The sequence below is a fragment of the Botrytis porri genome, assembly GCF_014898465.1.
Source record: "Botrytis porri strain MUCL 3234 chromosome Unknown BPOR_006, whole genome shotgun sequence".
NCBI lineage: Eukaryota > Fungi > Ascomycota > Leotiomycetes > Helotiales > Sclerotiniaceae > Botrytis > Botrytis porri.
The window spans coordinates 536,889-552,197 of record NW_024066080.1 but is presented as its reverse complement, the minus strand read 5'-3'; the positions used below and the strand labels follow the sequence as shown (position 1 = coordinate 552,197).

General features: G+C 42.7%; 5 protein-coding genes across 5 annotated transcripts; 2 read left to right on the top strand and 3 right to left on the bottom strand.

Moving 5' to 3' along the window:
• Positions 1–960: 960 nt before the first annotated feature.
• Positions 961–2,961, bottom strand: EAF01_004706 (uncharacterized protein; the record flags this gene model as incomplete). Its single annotated transcript, XM_038912960.1, has 3 exons — positions 961–1,004; positions 1,064–2,534; positions 2,590–2,961. The coding sequence occupies 3 exons, from the start codon at positions 2,959–2,961 to the stop codon at positions 961–963; spliced, it is 1,887 nt and encodes a 628-aa protein (XP_038771046.1).
• Positions 2,962–3,439: 478 nt separating this feature from the next.
• On the bottom strand, positions 3,440–3,817 carry EAF01_004705 (uncharacterized protein; the record flags this gene model as incomplete). The annotated part of the gene is made up of 2 exons (XM_038912959.1): positions 3,440–3,457; positions 3,632–3,817. The coding sequence occupies 2 exons, from the start codon at positions 3,815–3,817 to the stop codon at positions 3,440–3,442; spliced, it is 204 nt and encodes a 67-aa protein (XP_038771045.1).
• Positions 3,818–5,826: 2,009 nt separating this feature from the next.
• EAF01_004704 (uncharacterized protein) lies at positions 5,827–8,178 on the top strand (the record flags this gene model as incomplete). Its single annotated transcript, XM_038912958.1, has 1 exon — positions 5,827–8,178. One exon carries the CDS (start codon positions 5,827–5,829, stop codon positions 8,176–8,178), a length of 2,352 nt encoding a protein of 783 aa, XP_038771044.1.
• A 798-nt stretch (positions 8,179–8,976) lies between these two features.
• EAF01_004703 (uncharacterized protein) lies at positions 8,977–12,058 on the top strand. The gene is made up of 3 exons (XM_038912957.1): positions 8,977–9,480; positions 9,540–10,387; positions 10,567–12,058. The coding sequence occupies exons 1-3, from the start codon at positions 9,340–9,342 to the stop codon at positions 10,721–10,723; spliced, it is 1,146 nt and encodes a 381-aa protein (XP_038771043.1). The 5' UTR covers positions 8,977–9,339; the 3' UTR covers positions 10,724–12,058.
• Positions 12,059–12,151: 93 nt separating this feature from the next.
• On the bottom strand, positions 12,152–13,485 carry EAF01_004702 (uncharacterized protein; the record flags this gene model as incomplete). Its single annotated transcript, XM_038912956.1, has 2 exons — positions 12,152–13,218; positions 13,287–13,485. The coding sequence occupies 2 exons, from the start codon at positions 13,483–13,485 to the stop codon at positions 12,152–12,154; spliced, it is 1,266 nt and encodes a 421-aa protein (XP_038771042.1).
• Between the last annotated feature and the right edge of the window lie 1,824 nt (positions 13,486–15,309).

The following is a 15,309-nucleotide window of genomic DNA, read 5'->3' as shown; positions in this document are numbered from 1 at the left end:
ATGTTCACGAGTAATGAGGGTTGAGAATTTGCACCAATATTAGTCAAAATCTTCGTAGTCAAAGCTGATTATTTTGGAAGTTAGATATTGATATTTAAAGTCAATGTGAAGTTGGTCAAGCCAAGTAGGTGAATTTGAAAGTCCATAATAATTCAAACATTGATTAATGATGTTTGCTAACATCATCAAACACCAACTTCAACCAGCAAAATAAGATCGGCAATGAAAAAAATCAATGTCTGTACGGATAAATGTTATTGGTTGGATCCTACAAGCAGCAGAATTTTAAAAATGTGTCAAGGATTAGCAAATACTATCCAACATTTAGATTCCCATGCGAAGCCCAATGATTGGTGGCGATGATATTGAATAGATCAGAAAGCAAAGTCATGACCAAAACCTGCGTTTACTCAGTGTTTATTCCATTGATTATCACGATGCTGTTAGTTCAATCCCCTGGTCTGTCTTGGCTGAATCTGCAGTGTCACCATAATCGATGAAACTCGGCCACGATCTGCAAAGCATATGCAAAGTGTGTGAGTTGCTATATGAAAACATGGTTACCACTATATATCTATGACTGTATAGTACATCTGTTTCCTCTGTACGGTACATTATGAAAGAGATCCGCCGCCCAAATATCACATCAAAAAGAAAGAAAAAACCCAACGATGCTCAAGCTACCCCTCAGAATGAGGATGCGAGCAATTGTTGTACAGTGGCATCCAGCTAACAAGGTCTGCACGCAGAGATCGATAGTGTTCGAGTGCTTTGCGTGCTTTGGTGTGCGAAATATCTTGGAACACAAGTGGTGCATCAAAATATTCCGTCGCAATTGGCGGGAAGTCAAAAGAAAAGAAGGGATAAGTATCTTAGCCATGACGCTTCTAAGAAGGATCTATCGACAACATAATAAAGAGAAGAGATAATATTGGATGGTGGCGCTTTGAGGCGAACTGCTTAACAACCAATAATATCGCAAGCGATCTTCTCGGCGAACGCATCTGAATGGCGTGTTAGTTACTGTTCAATTGCTAATTTTTATAGGAAGGATAAGACTTACAGATTGTGGACATGGGATGTCCAGGAGGAAGAAGTGGGAAAGCGGCAGCATCAACGACACGGACGCCAGAAACACCAAGAACTCTGGCTTGGGTATCAACAACAGTGTTAGTATCGTTGATAAGACCCATGGAGCAGGTCGATGTTGCGTGCCAAATAGTGTTGAAACTAGTTCGGACAAAGTCTTCGATTTGAGCGTCGGTCGAGATGTTAGATCCTGGGAAGTACTCGTCACCAATGACAAAGCTTTGAAGGGTATCGGTGGCGTAGAATTCACGGACACGTTTGACTGAAGCAACCATGATGTCGACGTCAGATTGCTCGGTCAAGAAACCTGGGTCAATCAAAGGAGCAACGTTGGTGTCGGCGGAGGTGATGGTAAGAGATCCCCGGGATCGAGGAGCGACGAGAGCAATCGCTAATGTGGCGTAGTTGAATCCATCATTTGGGTCAGTTCCCTCGATGACCTGGTTGCCTAAGAAAGAAGAGATGGCAATGTACTCAACCTCAGGCCAATCAGCAGGGTATTCAGCCAAAGCATCTTGAGTCTCATTGCTCCATTGGCTTCTGTACTTCTCGGGAATCTTCTCCCATCCAAGAACGTCGGTGTTGGGGCTGGAGTACATTCCCGCAGCTGGGGTGCTCTCGTACATCTCAAGTTGCTCAGCAGCATACTCAGGATCGTTCACGAGTCTTGAGATGGTAAGCGCATTGACACGGTATCCGACACCAGTGAACAGATGATCTTGCATTCCTTTTCCGACACCTGGACGGTCAGCGATGACATCAATACCGATGGCATTCAATTCTTCTGCGGGTCCAACACCAGAAGCCATGAGAAGCTGTGGAGATCCGAAAACACCAGCAGACAAGATGACCTCCTTGTTGGCAGTCAAGGTAAATGGGTAGCCACCGGTCTCGACAAGAACACCAGTTGCCTTCTTGCTGTCGTCAAAGAGAATCTTCTTGGCCATGGACAGAGTATAAACCTTGAGGTCAGGTGATGTCATACCGACCCTGAGGAAAGAAGTCTCGGAAGAATCACGTGTCATCTTTTCAGCATCAATGGTGAATGTAGGGTATGAAGTTCCAATCAAGGTTCCACCCAAAAATCCAGGAATCACTGGTATACCGATTTGGGAGAGACCTTCGATAGCCCAAGTTCCGAAAGCTTGGGCATAGTGGGACCAAGTGACTGAAAGTGGGCCAGTGGCTGGAGAGAATGCAGCATCAGCAGCAACGAACTGTGGAGTAGAGTTGGCAGATCGAAGGCTCATGTTGGGAGCAGTGAAGTTGACAGACTTCTGGTAGAAAGGAAGAAAGTTATCCCATTCATAGGAATCATCGCCAACCTGGTCGGCCCACTTCTGCATCGATCCAACAGTTCCACGTTGATAGACCATGAAATTTCTGGCAGAACAACCTCCCAAAGTCTTACCACGAGCATAGTGAAGAGAAGTGTTGAATGCTCCCTATTGAGTATGTCAGTATGTTATTTTTGGTTCCAATACTAGTCCTCTAACTTACAGATTGTGGGGTAGTCTGATAACCCCAATCGATCTGAGGTTGCCAATCAGTGGCGCCTTTTCCAGCGAACACACCATCAGTGGCAGGAACTTGTGAGATGTTTCCGTTGCTAATCTCATAGAAAGTTCCAGCTTCAATGACAACAACGCTGCCAGCCTCGGCTTCAGCCAATCTCATGGCGATAGTTAGACCGGCATTGCCACCACCAACGACAACGTAGTCGTAAGTGGCATTGCGTCCAGGAACACCAAAAGAGTTACCTAAGAGAGCTCTTGCTTTGAGATGAGAGGTACCCAAGGTAGGTCCTGCTTGAGATTGAGAGACCAAAGAGAGAGCTGCCAGCCCGACGGCCGTGAAGTCTTTGCTAAACATTTCTGCTAGTAAGGAGGATCGTGTGCAAAGGCGAAAAGAAGGAATTGATCTTCAAGTGGAGTGATGATAGCAATCAGATGAGATTCTTCTGCAATGAATGAAGCTGAGGTAAGAAGAAGATGATGATGGTGATGAGGATTGAGATTAACGTCGAGACTTTGAGCCGTTTATATAGACGTTCAGCTTGATGCTTAGACCACTTCTCAGACTCTTTTCGTCCTCGTTTCTATCGCCCATGATGTTCACTATCGTATAGTCTCAATTCGTAGCCCGCATCGAATCATACTCCATGCCATGAAGTCGAGGGTGTTGAAGAAAGAACCCTGGCTTGCCGTAATATCGCGTGCGGCGCAGAGATAGCGAGGTTAAGCTTTTCTCAGCTCGTTTATGAGGCAGGATCAACGAACTTCGATATTTTGGGAACCGAACTGCTGGCGAGTTCACGTTGTTGACATGTGGTAACCCTGCTTACATGCAATTAACGTGCAGCGGGAGTCTAGTACTGCGTTAGCTCGTATCCTTGAACCATGATCAGCAGAGGAAGATAAGCTAAAGAAGGGATAGGGCCGCCAATACTGATGAATGTCTCAAGGCGATATCACGGTTTTGATCTCATCACATAAGTATCCGAACTTTAATCCGGTCCGGGTAAAGACCGTCGACTGCGTACCTTCTGTTCTGAGGCATTTTCATATCTGATCATTGCATCAATCTGAAGAGCTAGAGTAAAGAGCCAGGTACCGTGATCACAAACTGTCCCAGCAACTGCAAGCAGTCTTGTGAAGTAAATCCGAGTGTTTGGTCCCAAGCTCCTAAGCTTCTTGGCTCGCTCAGCCTCACGTGAGCCTCTCTTCATGTTTAAGCTACAGATGCTGATATCGTTGCCTGTTCCCCAAGACCATGCAGAACTCAGGGTCTACAAGGTTCTGGAAAACCACAGGATACACCACATATATGGACTCGGGCCCGCTGCATATCTGCAAGACCCTGAGAAAATAGGCGGGATTACATCACACCCATACGCTCGGGAATATTAATAAGGTCCCCCCCGGCTGAAGAAATATGCCGTTGCGTAAAATAATAATTTAGTCAGATCCGTGCCTTAGGCACATTCTATATCTAGAAATAATACGTCTTTCAATCAACGCCCTACCATGAAGTGAAACGCTGAGATTGGGTTGTTTAGATGGCAAGACCAATGACGGTAAGTCCTTCTGTTACGAAGGATTTGGGCCTTGCGCCGATAATCGATAATCATAAATGCCATGCTTACCAAGAAACACCGATTACAATGCCGAGCAAACCGGCTACTACCATACTCCGTACGGTAGGTAACATTGTGATGAAGCTCGAATAATGCTCATCAAGGGGGACTCTGCCATAATCCTATGTCCACGCAAACTGAAGCAGAATTCCCACTGTTCTCACTTTCGCAGCGACGGAATACAGAAATAGCGGAAAGACATATGAACTCGGCAAATCTCATTCTTTGGCAACGAAGTAAGCTTAGTTAAATCCCTCGGCTTATTCATCCGATATAAGGAAGCCGGGCCATGCATTCAAGACATTTTCATGAACAAAACTTGAGTCGGCTCTTTGCCGTGGCTCGGAATTTGCGGCTTCGGACCCGAGTACGTACAATTTGAAGTTCCAGCCAGTAATTTTGTGGCCGTAATGCCTTCTCAGATCGCCTTTGATTGGTCCTATTGATGAAGGCCTTTCACGTGGCGAGGACCCGAGTGCAATATGAATGGGTGAGAACTCAATTACTTGCAGTAATTGTAGTGTTAAATGACCTCGTAGCTAAAATTAGGTAGTGTGATGAAAGTACGTACACAGGTAGTGGCTTTATCTATCGATTATAATGTTCTATCCATGATGATAGTATTGTGGATTAGCTGTTTGAAGTTTATAGTCGTGATGAGAGAGTTCCTCTTTGGAAATAAGGTTATATACTCCGCAGGCAGTTTTCAGTAGGTGGGGTGGAGTGAGGAAAGAAAGGGCTGATAATGATCAAGCGTTTTCCGGTGCTATTTACGATGCATTTTGACAGATCAACAAGGGTTTCAGTGCAGCCGTTATGGGGCTCGTAGGCACGATAGGCTCTTCTCCGAAGCCCAAAACGCTATCTCCGCCTCAATCAGTTGCAGCGGTACCTAAGTAGTCAAAGCTTGGTAACTCTTTTCAGATACGTCGATGAGAAATTTGTAATGTATTATATGTATGATGTAGAATGGTATGATGTCGGCGGTAATTCCGATAGATGTCGATTTATCTATGAGCATTAGCATTCTGATGAATCACTGGTCAAGCCCTACCAAATCGTTTGACATCAAGTCTAAAAGCACATTTTAGTTCGTTAGAAACTTCATTCCTAGACCTTTTTGGTACTGACACTAGGTATCATCCACGCAAAAATCGAATAGTACAAAGCCGTAAAAGCCGTACTTTGTTTTGTGGCATTCTAGCCATCTATCTTCCCGGGTCCCTTCAGGTGGGGCTTGGTTGGGGTAGACCCCTTGGAACCCGAAACACATTAATTGTGCCGCCCGTGCACAAATAAAGAATACCAGAGATCTGCTCGCACTTTTGACACCGCAAATCATTCAAACTCCATATTCTGTACATACAGGATTGGTATTCTCTATCCTCAGATCTCGAGACTTTCCACTTTCCTAAAATTGACCTTAGGAGGTGCTAATTGACCATTGATCACGAGTAACAGCCTTCTACTAGGTTTCGTAGCAATCTGCTATCAAATCTCAGTTGCTGCTGTGCCGCACATACATTCATCTAGGCAACATCATCTGTCCAGCGCATCTCCTCGCCGTCTCTCTACTTGATACCCATAACATTGCTCCCAAAATGTTCACCACTTTCGTGAGCATGCCTTCTACTACGCCTAGCACTTCTGCATCTCCAGAACCTCCACCACGGCCCCGTCCACGTCAAAAACGAAGTCAAGTGGCCAAAGCGTGCGATTGGTGTCGAGTTCACCGGATCAAATGCGATAATGATCATCCGTGTAACAACTGCAAAACCCGGGGCGGCAACTGCAGCAATAGCGGTGCTATGAAGCTGGCAACACTTCCACATGCATATCGTGAGATTGAACGCCTTAAGCAAAAAGTGCAAGAACTTGAGACAGAACTCGATAAAGAGCGCTCAAGCGATAGCAAACACAACATGCAAATGCTTCCTCCACATGGACTTCCTTCACCGCCGAATAGTATAGGAAGTTCCAGATCGGGACATGACACTGGATTAAGTGGTATGAGCGGTTTGAGTGGTATGAGTGGCCTTGAATTTGACGCAAACTCAATAAAGAGAGAATGGGAAGGCATTCACATTAGCACCGCACGTTCCCCACAAAAGACGTGGTATGGCTCAGCGTCACTGTACTATTTCATCGGGCGCCTCAATACTTTCTTGACCGCTTCACTGCACCAAAAACACTCTGCCCATGCTATGTTGCCGAACTCGGCGAGTAAAGTGCTCGATGGACCGACTACAGCAGATACGTCAGACAACAAGAATGGGATGATGGTCCCGATAGAAGACCCCCTCAACGTTGGTGACTATCTTTCACCAACACAAGAAGAGTACTTTCTTGGGCTCTTTTGGCAATCATACTATACCTCAAATCCTATTATCGATGAACAAGAATTCAAAGAACATTACCAGTCGTTATGGATGAATTCTGACAAAGAGAGGAAACCTTCCGCGCTTGTCGATATTATCCTCGCAATGTGTATGCAGTACGGCATGTCTTTTCTGCCCAATGTAACACGCGCACACAACCCAGGCTCGAGAGCTAACGTAAACGTCAATGACGCAACAATCGCTGGTAGATGGCATTACCGACGCTGTCAATCTCTACTGGCAGCCGATCTAGAAGCACCCACAATAGCTACTCTTCAATGTCATATCCTCTGCTCCATATACCTCTGTTGTGGATCATTTCAAAATATGGCAGACAGCGCTTGCAGTGCTGCTGTACGAACAGCGTATATGCTTGGTTTACATGTCGAGCCTCCGCAAGAAATGCCAAGAAAAGAAAGAGAACTGCGGAAACGCATGTGGTGGACACTCTACGTTTTGGAGAGTAAGATGAGTATGAAACTTGGTCGTCCGTTTTTGGTCCATGAATGTAATACTACATGCACCCTTCCGACTGACGACCGCGATGTCGCCATTGCTGCAGGACAAAGCTTTGCACCTCTGGGTGACAATGTTACCTGGTTGACTTGGAATCTTCACAATACGAAATTGTTGCTTGTTGCTCGATCGGCCTACTCTGCTTTCTACGATACCCCAGTCCCTAATACAGTCAACGTGAGAGGAACTATTTGGGATGACTTGCAAACTCTTGGGACTTATGCAGATATGCTGGAACCACATTTAGAGCGATTGGATGAATGGCTCAGAGGTGTGCCCATGGCACTCAAAACTGATCGTCTCAATAGTGGATCCCCTTTCTCCACAGATCTATCACATATTAATATCGAGCCGTTCGCACCACTGTGGCTTCAAAGACAACGCCTCCTCCTGGAACTTATGTACCACAATCTTAGTACCAACCTTTGTCGGCCATTCATCGTCTTCAATCCAGCAGGCACACCCACTCCTCTTTCAGAACAAATCGCACTCAAATGTGTCGGCCATGCTATGCAACTGACGCATATCATGCATCATGTCATCTTGTCAACGTCGATCTTGGCAGGCTGGCAAGAATCCTTCCAATGGCAGTGGAACTGTGCAATGACTCTGGTCGGTTATATTTTCGCATATCCTCAAGGCACACAGACTCGAGCAGCAAGAGGTGCTCTCGACCTCGCCATCGCTGTCTTCGATAACTTTGGGAACAATTTCGCTCAAGCTGCCAGCGCTGCTAATGTCATGACTGAACTCAGTGCTAAAGTCGATATTCGTCTTGCGCAGACTTATGAGAAACAAATGATGGCGCAACAGTCGAAGGTTATGATCAAACCCGATGAAGTGCAATCTGTCATGAGTGCAGGAGATTCGGGCTATGAGAGTCTTCTCGATGATAGCTTCACTGGAATGCAAGTTGTAGATTCGTTATCTTTCGATAATGAGACGAATGCAGAAATTCAAGATATCCTGGCTCAATCCATTGATATGACATTCCCAGCAGATTCATATACAGACTTTGAGATGCTATGGGCGAATATGGGGACGATATTTCCGGAATAGTAATGCTGATGACGATAAACACAAGAGGCATGGTTTTCAGGCGTTCTTTCATTATGTTTCTTCCATTCTATTACTATAGTTTTCTCAAATTCACTCTCGGGTTGGCAATGGTATGGCAATATGCACATCATGTTAAACGCATGTGGGTTGTGGCTGTATTGGGAAACAATTTCGTGGAGTAGCGAGATTATCCTTCGGTAGTTACTCTTGTACCAGCAATAATTGTTCGTATAGAATTAATGCTTTAACCACTTGGATATCATCTACTTATTGATTGTAACATACGGCTGAATTATGACAAAGAAATTACTCCATAACCGTCTTCAATCATAAAACCAGAGCCAATCATGGAGGACGGTCATTGTCGTAGCTCGCACCTACAGCGAATTTATAGATACGCATGATTGACTCTAGGCTTTGAGCCAGCAATACTCGATTCTTGGCTTGAAGCCGGGAAGATTACTGAAAAGCCTTCGGCGCATGAGGGTCTAATCTGATTGGCTCACGAAAATCGTGGGGTAGCACAATTACAATATAACTCCGAGACTCCAGAAATGCAGTACAGAATAAACCTCGCATTATCCAAACGTTGGTGGATAGGAACCAATGATCCATTAGATTATCTTATCGTCCAACAGTTGGTCACCATGGCTCGCATGGTTCAGCCCTAAAGGGGAATTCGGAGATTAGACCCTAGTAAATTTTGATTCGGGTTTAGTCATGAGCCTAAAGAACATGGGTCCCTCTCGGACATAAAGCAATGAATGCCCACAATATGTCTTCCGGACTCTCCTTCAAGATCAGGTAATCCTAAGGGACCTCCGTCGGATGTGAATCGGTAAGTTTGATTACGAACAATCCCGTGAGTCCATGCGCTTGTACACTTCACCGATGGGTATTGTCACTAATCAACACCAATGCATGAAATGATGGGCCGGATGGTGCCTGGACCCAAACATGGAGGAGCGGCCCTGAGTTCAAAGATTATATAATGGGAGTTAAAAGTCATAGTAAATATGTTTTATTCCATATCAAATCAACCTCCTCTTCTACTCTTTCCTCAAGCTTCTCAAAACATTCAAAAACATCTATAACTTCACTTAAAATCCAACTTTCAAATCCATCCTCAAATCATCTACTTCTTCCCAAAACACAACCAATATGCCTACCTTCACCGTTTTCAAGGGCAGAGCTGATGGTACCCCCATCAAGAGCACCACCACTAAGCCCGAAGAGCTTAAAGGTGACAGTGTTTTGGTAAAGATTACCGCTTCCGGTGTTTGCGGAACAGATCTTCATTACGTTAGTCCATGCCCCATTGCCACCCTTTGTCATTTGTTCTATAGCTAACCCCCGTCTAGAAAGGTGCCGACATGGTCCTTGGCCACGAAGGTGTTGGCATTGTTGAATCTGTTGGCCCTGATGCCAAGTATCTCAAGAAAGGAGACCGTGTAGGATGGGGTTACGAGCACGATTCTTGTGGCCACTGCAACGAGTGTCTTACTGGAAACGAAGTCTTCTGTCCAGAACGTGCTCTTTACGGATATGCCAATCTTGATCAAGGATCGTTCGCTTCCCATGCTATCTGGCGTGAGGCCTTCCTTTTCCCCACACCAGCCTCCATTCCTGATGAATTTGCCGCTCCTTTACAATGTGGAGGTGCTACCACATTTTCTGCCCTCCAGGGTATCAAGAGCACTGATGTTGTTGCTGTGATGGGTGTTGGTGGATTGGGACATTTGGCTATTCAATTTGCTGCCAAGATGGGTTGCAGAGTTGTTGTGTTGAGTAGCTCGGACAAGAAGAAGGATGAAGCCACCAAGCTCGGTGCACACGAATTTATCGCTACCAAAGATGTCAAGGAACTCAAGGTTTCTAGGCCCATCAACCGTCTCCTCGTTACCACTGCCGCTCAACCAAACTGGGAATTGATCCTCCCAATCATGGCACCCCGCTCCACCATCTACCCCTTGACAGTTTCTTTCCAGAACCTCGAGATCCCATACATGCCATTCCTTGTCGCTGGTATCAACATTCAAGGAAACCTTGTTGCAAACAGAAGTGCCCACAGGCAAATGTTGGACTTCGCTGCATTCCATGAAATTAAACCCATCGTTCAAACTTTCCCTATGACGGAGTCAGGTATCGCGGAGGCAATGGATAAATTGGACAAAGGACAAGTTTACTACAGGGCTGTTCTCTTGGCGCAGTAAGTGGAGCGCTTTGACTTTTCTCACTGTTGACAGAGGATTGGATGAATGATTTGGAAGAGAAATTGAAATGTACAAAAGCAAGAAAGATAGAAATATAAGATGATCCTACCTTACATGGTCTTCTAGCTTAGATACTTGTGAATTTGTGACTAACAATACTCTTCTCTCTTCATAGAATCATCGAGAAAGTCCTTCCTGGTGCCTCTCGGTCATCAACATCTTCATCCACTACCCTCCGCAGTCGATTTACTTATAAGACTTGGTTACGTTCCATTCTTTCCTCTTGCTCACCCAAAAGTAAGAAGGCCAAGAAGAGTGTTGAGAAGAAATGAGCTAGCTTGGAACTTTTCCAATTCTTTTTTTTTTTTTTCAGGTGAAGATATTTTTTAGGACGTGGAAGAAGTACTCTTTGTAATAGATACACTCAATACCCCAGGTTGAATGTTTTGCTTTGTGGTAGATAAATCATTAGTATATAATTGAAACATTCTCTTGCACTTCGACTGCTACTTATTTTAATAACAACAGAAAGCTCCATGAAGTGATTGCCCGATACTCATCTCGGGTCAGCGGGGCGTCCTTGATACTAACCGAATTTTCGTTTACCCATGAATCAACCTTCAATGGCCTCATAGACCTCATCTATATTCCTGATTGATGAGCAGTCCGTCCCGAAGTTCTAAGACGACCATTCAAAACAAAAGAATTTGAGTTATAGGTGAATTCTTGCCTTGAAAGATGCCATACATTTAGCTTGAGGATTTCTAGGATACATACATCCGCCGGTACTTCTCCACTGTAAATCAATTATCTCTCGCTTGAATATGAGACATCTTTCCGTCCTCAAGCCCAACTCCAAGTACCACCAATCCCATGGATAGAGTCGAAGCCCGAATAACGTGAAATTCCCCTTCAAGATTCGAAGGTGAGCATCGAGCATTGGATATGCATTGTGAAAACAGTAAATCAATTGATTCAGATTTGGAGTTCTCATCCAGTTCGGAGCCCATGAAGTGAATAGATGTGATCTTATGATACTCGCTTCCAGAATAATCTCAATGTTCTGATATTCATGTGCGAAGGCTTTGAAGAAAGATGTTGATATCGCCGCAGGTGTTTCAGTAGATGCGTGTAGTATTCAATGGAAAAGTCGTACTTCTGATGTAGGAATCCGGAGACGATATTCCAAATGGCCAGTCCAGTGGTAAGTATGCGTTTTCACTCAAGACTCATGGAAGATTTCTCGCAGTAAAACGCATCGATGAATCAGCACTATGGAACTCACCACTTCATCGATTAACGAGCAATAACAGCTTGCTGTTATTGTAATCACATTGAAAGTATCAAGCGGGCAATTTATCGACGATATTTTGTGAGTGGTGTCCTGACGCCATTCAAAAGGGAGTTGATATTGAAATATTTGAGGAAGCCTTCGTTGAGATCATGGCAATTAATTGTGTAGGAGAACGAAAGGTATGTCATACGTTCCGCTCTTTATGCGTAGTTCTTGATTGGAGGTACCAGCTCTGCCTCCATGCGATCAGATATTTGAGGCTTTGAATCCCATCAAATGTCTTCAAAAACAAACAATTTTAGCACCTCTACGGAGAGTAAAGCATAAGAGAGAAGCAAGCGAAACAGACAGCAACATGTTTTAATAGAAAATGAAGAATCAAAGTAATCATAATATTTTCATTCCTCAACTGCACCTTGCAGTATTGCTTATTAAACACCAAGATATTAACTGTCGTTCCTTTTCATTAAACAAGAGACCAAACGCCATTCTCGACCTTAATTTCCACCTCTCTGTTCTCATCTAGAGCTCTTCTTCCAGCTTCCAAGATAGCGGTTGTGCCGACAGTGTTGCCCAAAGTCGGTAATCCTCTATTATCTAAGACCTTGACCGCAGAAACACCATCTCTATTGACTAATCTGCATCCATCGACAAACTTCTCGAAACTGACATATCCATATCCTGTCTGTCCAGCAAAGTTGCCCTCCTCATCTGGTGCATAACGCATGTAGAATGGGTTATACCACATCAATTGACCGACTTTGTCATCTGCGACATCGTATCCTCTCTTGGCTTGATCAATGCGAATTTCTCCTCCACTGGCCATGTAGTGGAAATATTGATTTGAGTGAACACCAGCCTTTTGTGGTGCAGTCCAGGAGGCAGTATACACACCAGTGGCTCTCTTGTTTAGATCATCCTTCTTGACCCAATGCACAAGTAAAGAAATAGTATCCTCTGTAATTGGATCACAACCCAATCCAACAGCCGTTCCCTTACTGGCACTCGCTGAGACCTTGACTGGCAAAAATCCCTGCTGTGAAACCATTGACTCGCAAATATCGATGTGATGCGAATTCAGGTAATAACTAATATCTGAATCCACGCCAGCCCAAGCCTTGAAAGTCTCCAATTGTGATTTAGGTTGACTCATATAACTGTAGAAGTAATTGAAATCACCTAATCCCAAACTCTTGTGTCTAGCATCGGAGTATGCGGGATCAAAACGTTTGTGGTGCTCGATGTAGACGAAGACACCGTTTTTTTGGGCAGCTTCGAGGAGCTCGAGATGTTGAGAAAGAATTTTGACTGCGGGCTTGGTGATTAAAACGTGGATTTTACGTTCGATGGCGTAGAGGGCAATGGGGTAATGAGTTGTGTCGGGAGTAAAGATTGTGATGGCATCACCTGGGGAAAGGGCATCGATAGCAGTTTTGTAGGCTGCTGGGTCTGTTTTGTCATTTGCTGGGAAGGAATCGAAAGATGTGTCGAGATTGTTATAAACTTGGGAAATGTTCTTGTTAAGATGTTCGCCTGGTCAACTCTGTTAGTGGGTGATGCAGGAAGTGCGGTATACAATTAGACGGAGGCGGGAGACAAACGGATAGCTGGGAATTTTCCTCCAGATGTGCCAACCATAGACAATTTATCAACCTTTCCACGCCTTCGCAGATCAAATAATGAAAGTCCTACAACTCCAACTTTCTTGTCTGATCCCGAAGCTCCACCTCCTACGAAGCCGGTGGTATATTCGCCAGTTCCCACCATGAGGACATTGAGGGGTTTCAAATCTGAAGCCATGATGATAGTGTTAAGATTCTTGTTTGTGTGAACTGTATTTGAAATTCTTGAAAGAATGAAGAACAAGTAGAGATTTACCCAAAGTTAATTGAGATGCAAGTGAATGGAGAGCTTAAGATAGTGGGGGATGATGTCGACTTCATAGTGAAAGTGGTGGTATAATTACCCTTAGCTTCCAAGCATTAATTTGTTTAACCATGAAGGAAAGAATCACTGTGGAACAAATTGTTGGATCACGAGTTTTGGCGGAGAATTTGAGGGGTCAATATTCGCTGCTTAATTATCCGGGGCTAAAAAGCGAGAAAAATTGCGGGATGAAGGGGTTGGTTCGGATATCTAGAAAGATCCTTGATGAGACTCTATGTGGAATAGAGTGTAACTCTTCTATAGTCTTGGATTGTATTGTAATTAACATAGTTTATTAGTACATATATTATATCAATATATACACCACTTCAAAATACATTAAAATTAGTTTTTTATTAATATTTTTATTTAAATTATTAATTTTTTTTTTTGAAAAAGTTTCTTTATAAATAATAAAAATGAAATATTTATAAAATTTGATCTTTTTATAGATATCTCAATTATAGCTTAAGAATGTTATACTTTGTATTACAAAAATCTATTTCTTTAAATAACTTTTTTATTATTATAAGATTTTATTATTTTAATTTATTTTTATATTATTTATATAAATAAATATAATATATATAAGGAAAAATTAAATTATATCAATAAATAAAAAAAGTACATAGTTATATATGACTGTTTTTTGTATGTAAAAATAATAGTACATATACTAATATAATGTATGTTCTGATAAACTACATTAAGTATTTCTATATTATTATATTACATTTCAGAAACAACTATAGTCGTTAACACTCAAACACGACAAAATAATTCTTTTTTAACTAAGATTAATTTTCCTTAACGTATTCGATAGCTCTGACTTCGTAGAGCTCGAAAATATAGTAATAATTAAGATTATACTAGCAACTAATGTATAGATCAATATAAACATTAAAAGTTAGTCTATTAAAAATTTTAAGATCTCTTATTTGAAGTTTCATATATTATATAAATATATAATAATCATATAACCTTGTTTGATTTTAATAGATTATATATTATTAAAATATATAATACTTGAAAAAGCAATTCTTCGATACGATCGCATATTGAAATGATATTTGATCGTATAAACCGCTAAAATATTTTAGGATTCTTTTTTTATATTATATTGATTATTCAATCAACGAATTGTATTTTCAAGTTTCGTTTCATATCATTATTCTTCTTTAAATCAGGGCTATCGATCGTAATAAGAGAATTGGATTTTAGTCGAAATTTTCTTTTTTTGTCGTATTTGACTGTCGACGACTGTACTACGATCTTTTCATCCCTCGAGTTGAGGGCTTTCATACCCATTAGTAACATCATCATATATCCATTCTCCAATCATACAAGGCTTTTACCCCGCGATCTTGATTTTATAGGTACAGTATCTTGTGCTCGCATTCCTATTTGCACACATCTTCTGCATCTTTTCTCTTAGTCTTGAAATTAGACGGATCATATTGCATGATTGAGCCTCAACGTCTAGCTAGACTGACTGTATATATCATCTTAAGACAGTTCACAATAACTTTTTGACCATGAGGATTATTTTCCCATTCTATACCCAGATACATCTTCTCCCAACTCCCCAAGTTTGCCCCGCATCCCTTTTTAGTGGCCTGAACTAATTTCAACTTGGCCACATTTTTACCCCACGCCCTTGGCATCACCAGGAAGTTTATTGGTGGAAAAATAGTTTCC

Coding starts and splice junctions, on each gene's coding strand:
- EAF01_004703 (XM_038912957.1), top strand. CDS start 9,340: ATGCCTACCTTCACCGTTTTCAAGGGCAGAGCTGATGGTACCCCCATC. Junction 9,481..9,539: donor GCGGAACAGATCTTCATTAC/GTTAGTCCATGC, acceptor ACCCCCGTCTAG/AAAGGTGCCGACATGGTCCT. Junction 10,388..10,566: donor AGGGCTGTTCTCTTGGCGCA/GTAAGTGGAGCG, acceptor CTCTCTTCATAG/AATCATCGAGAAAGTCCTTC.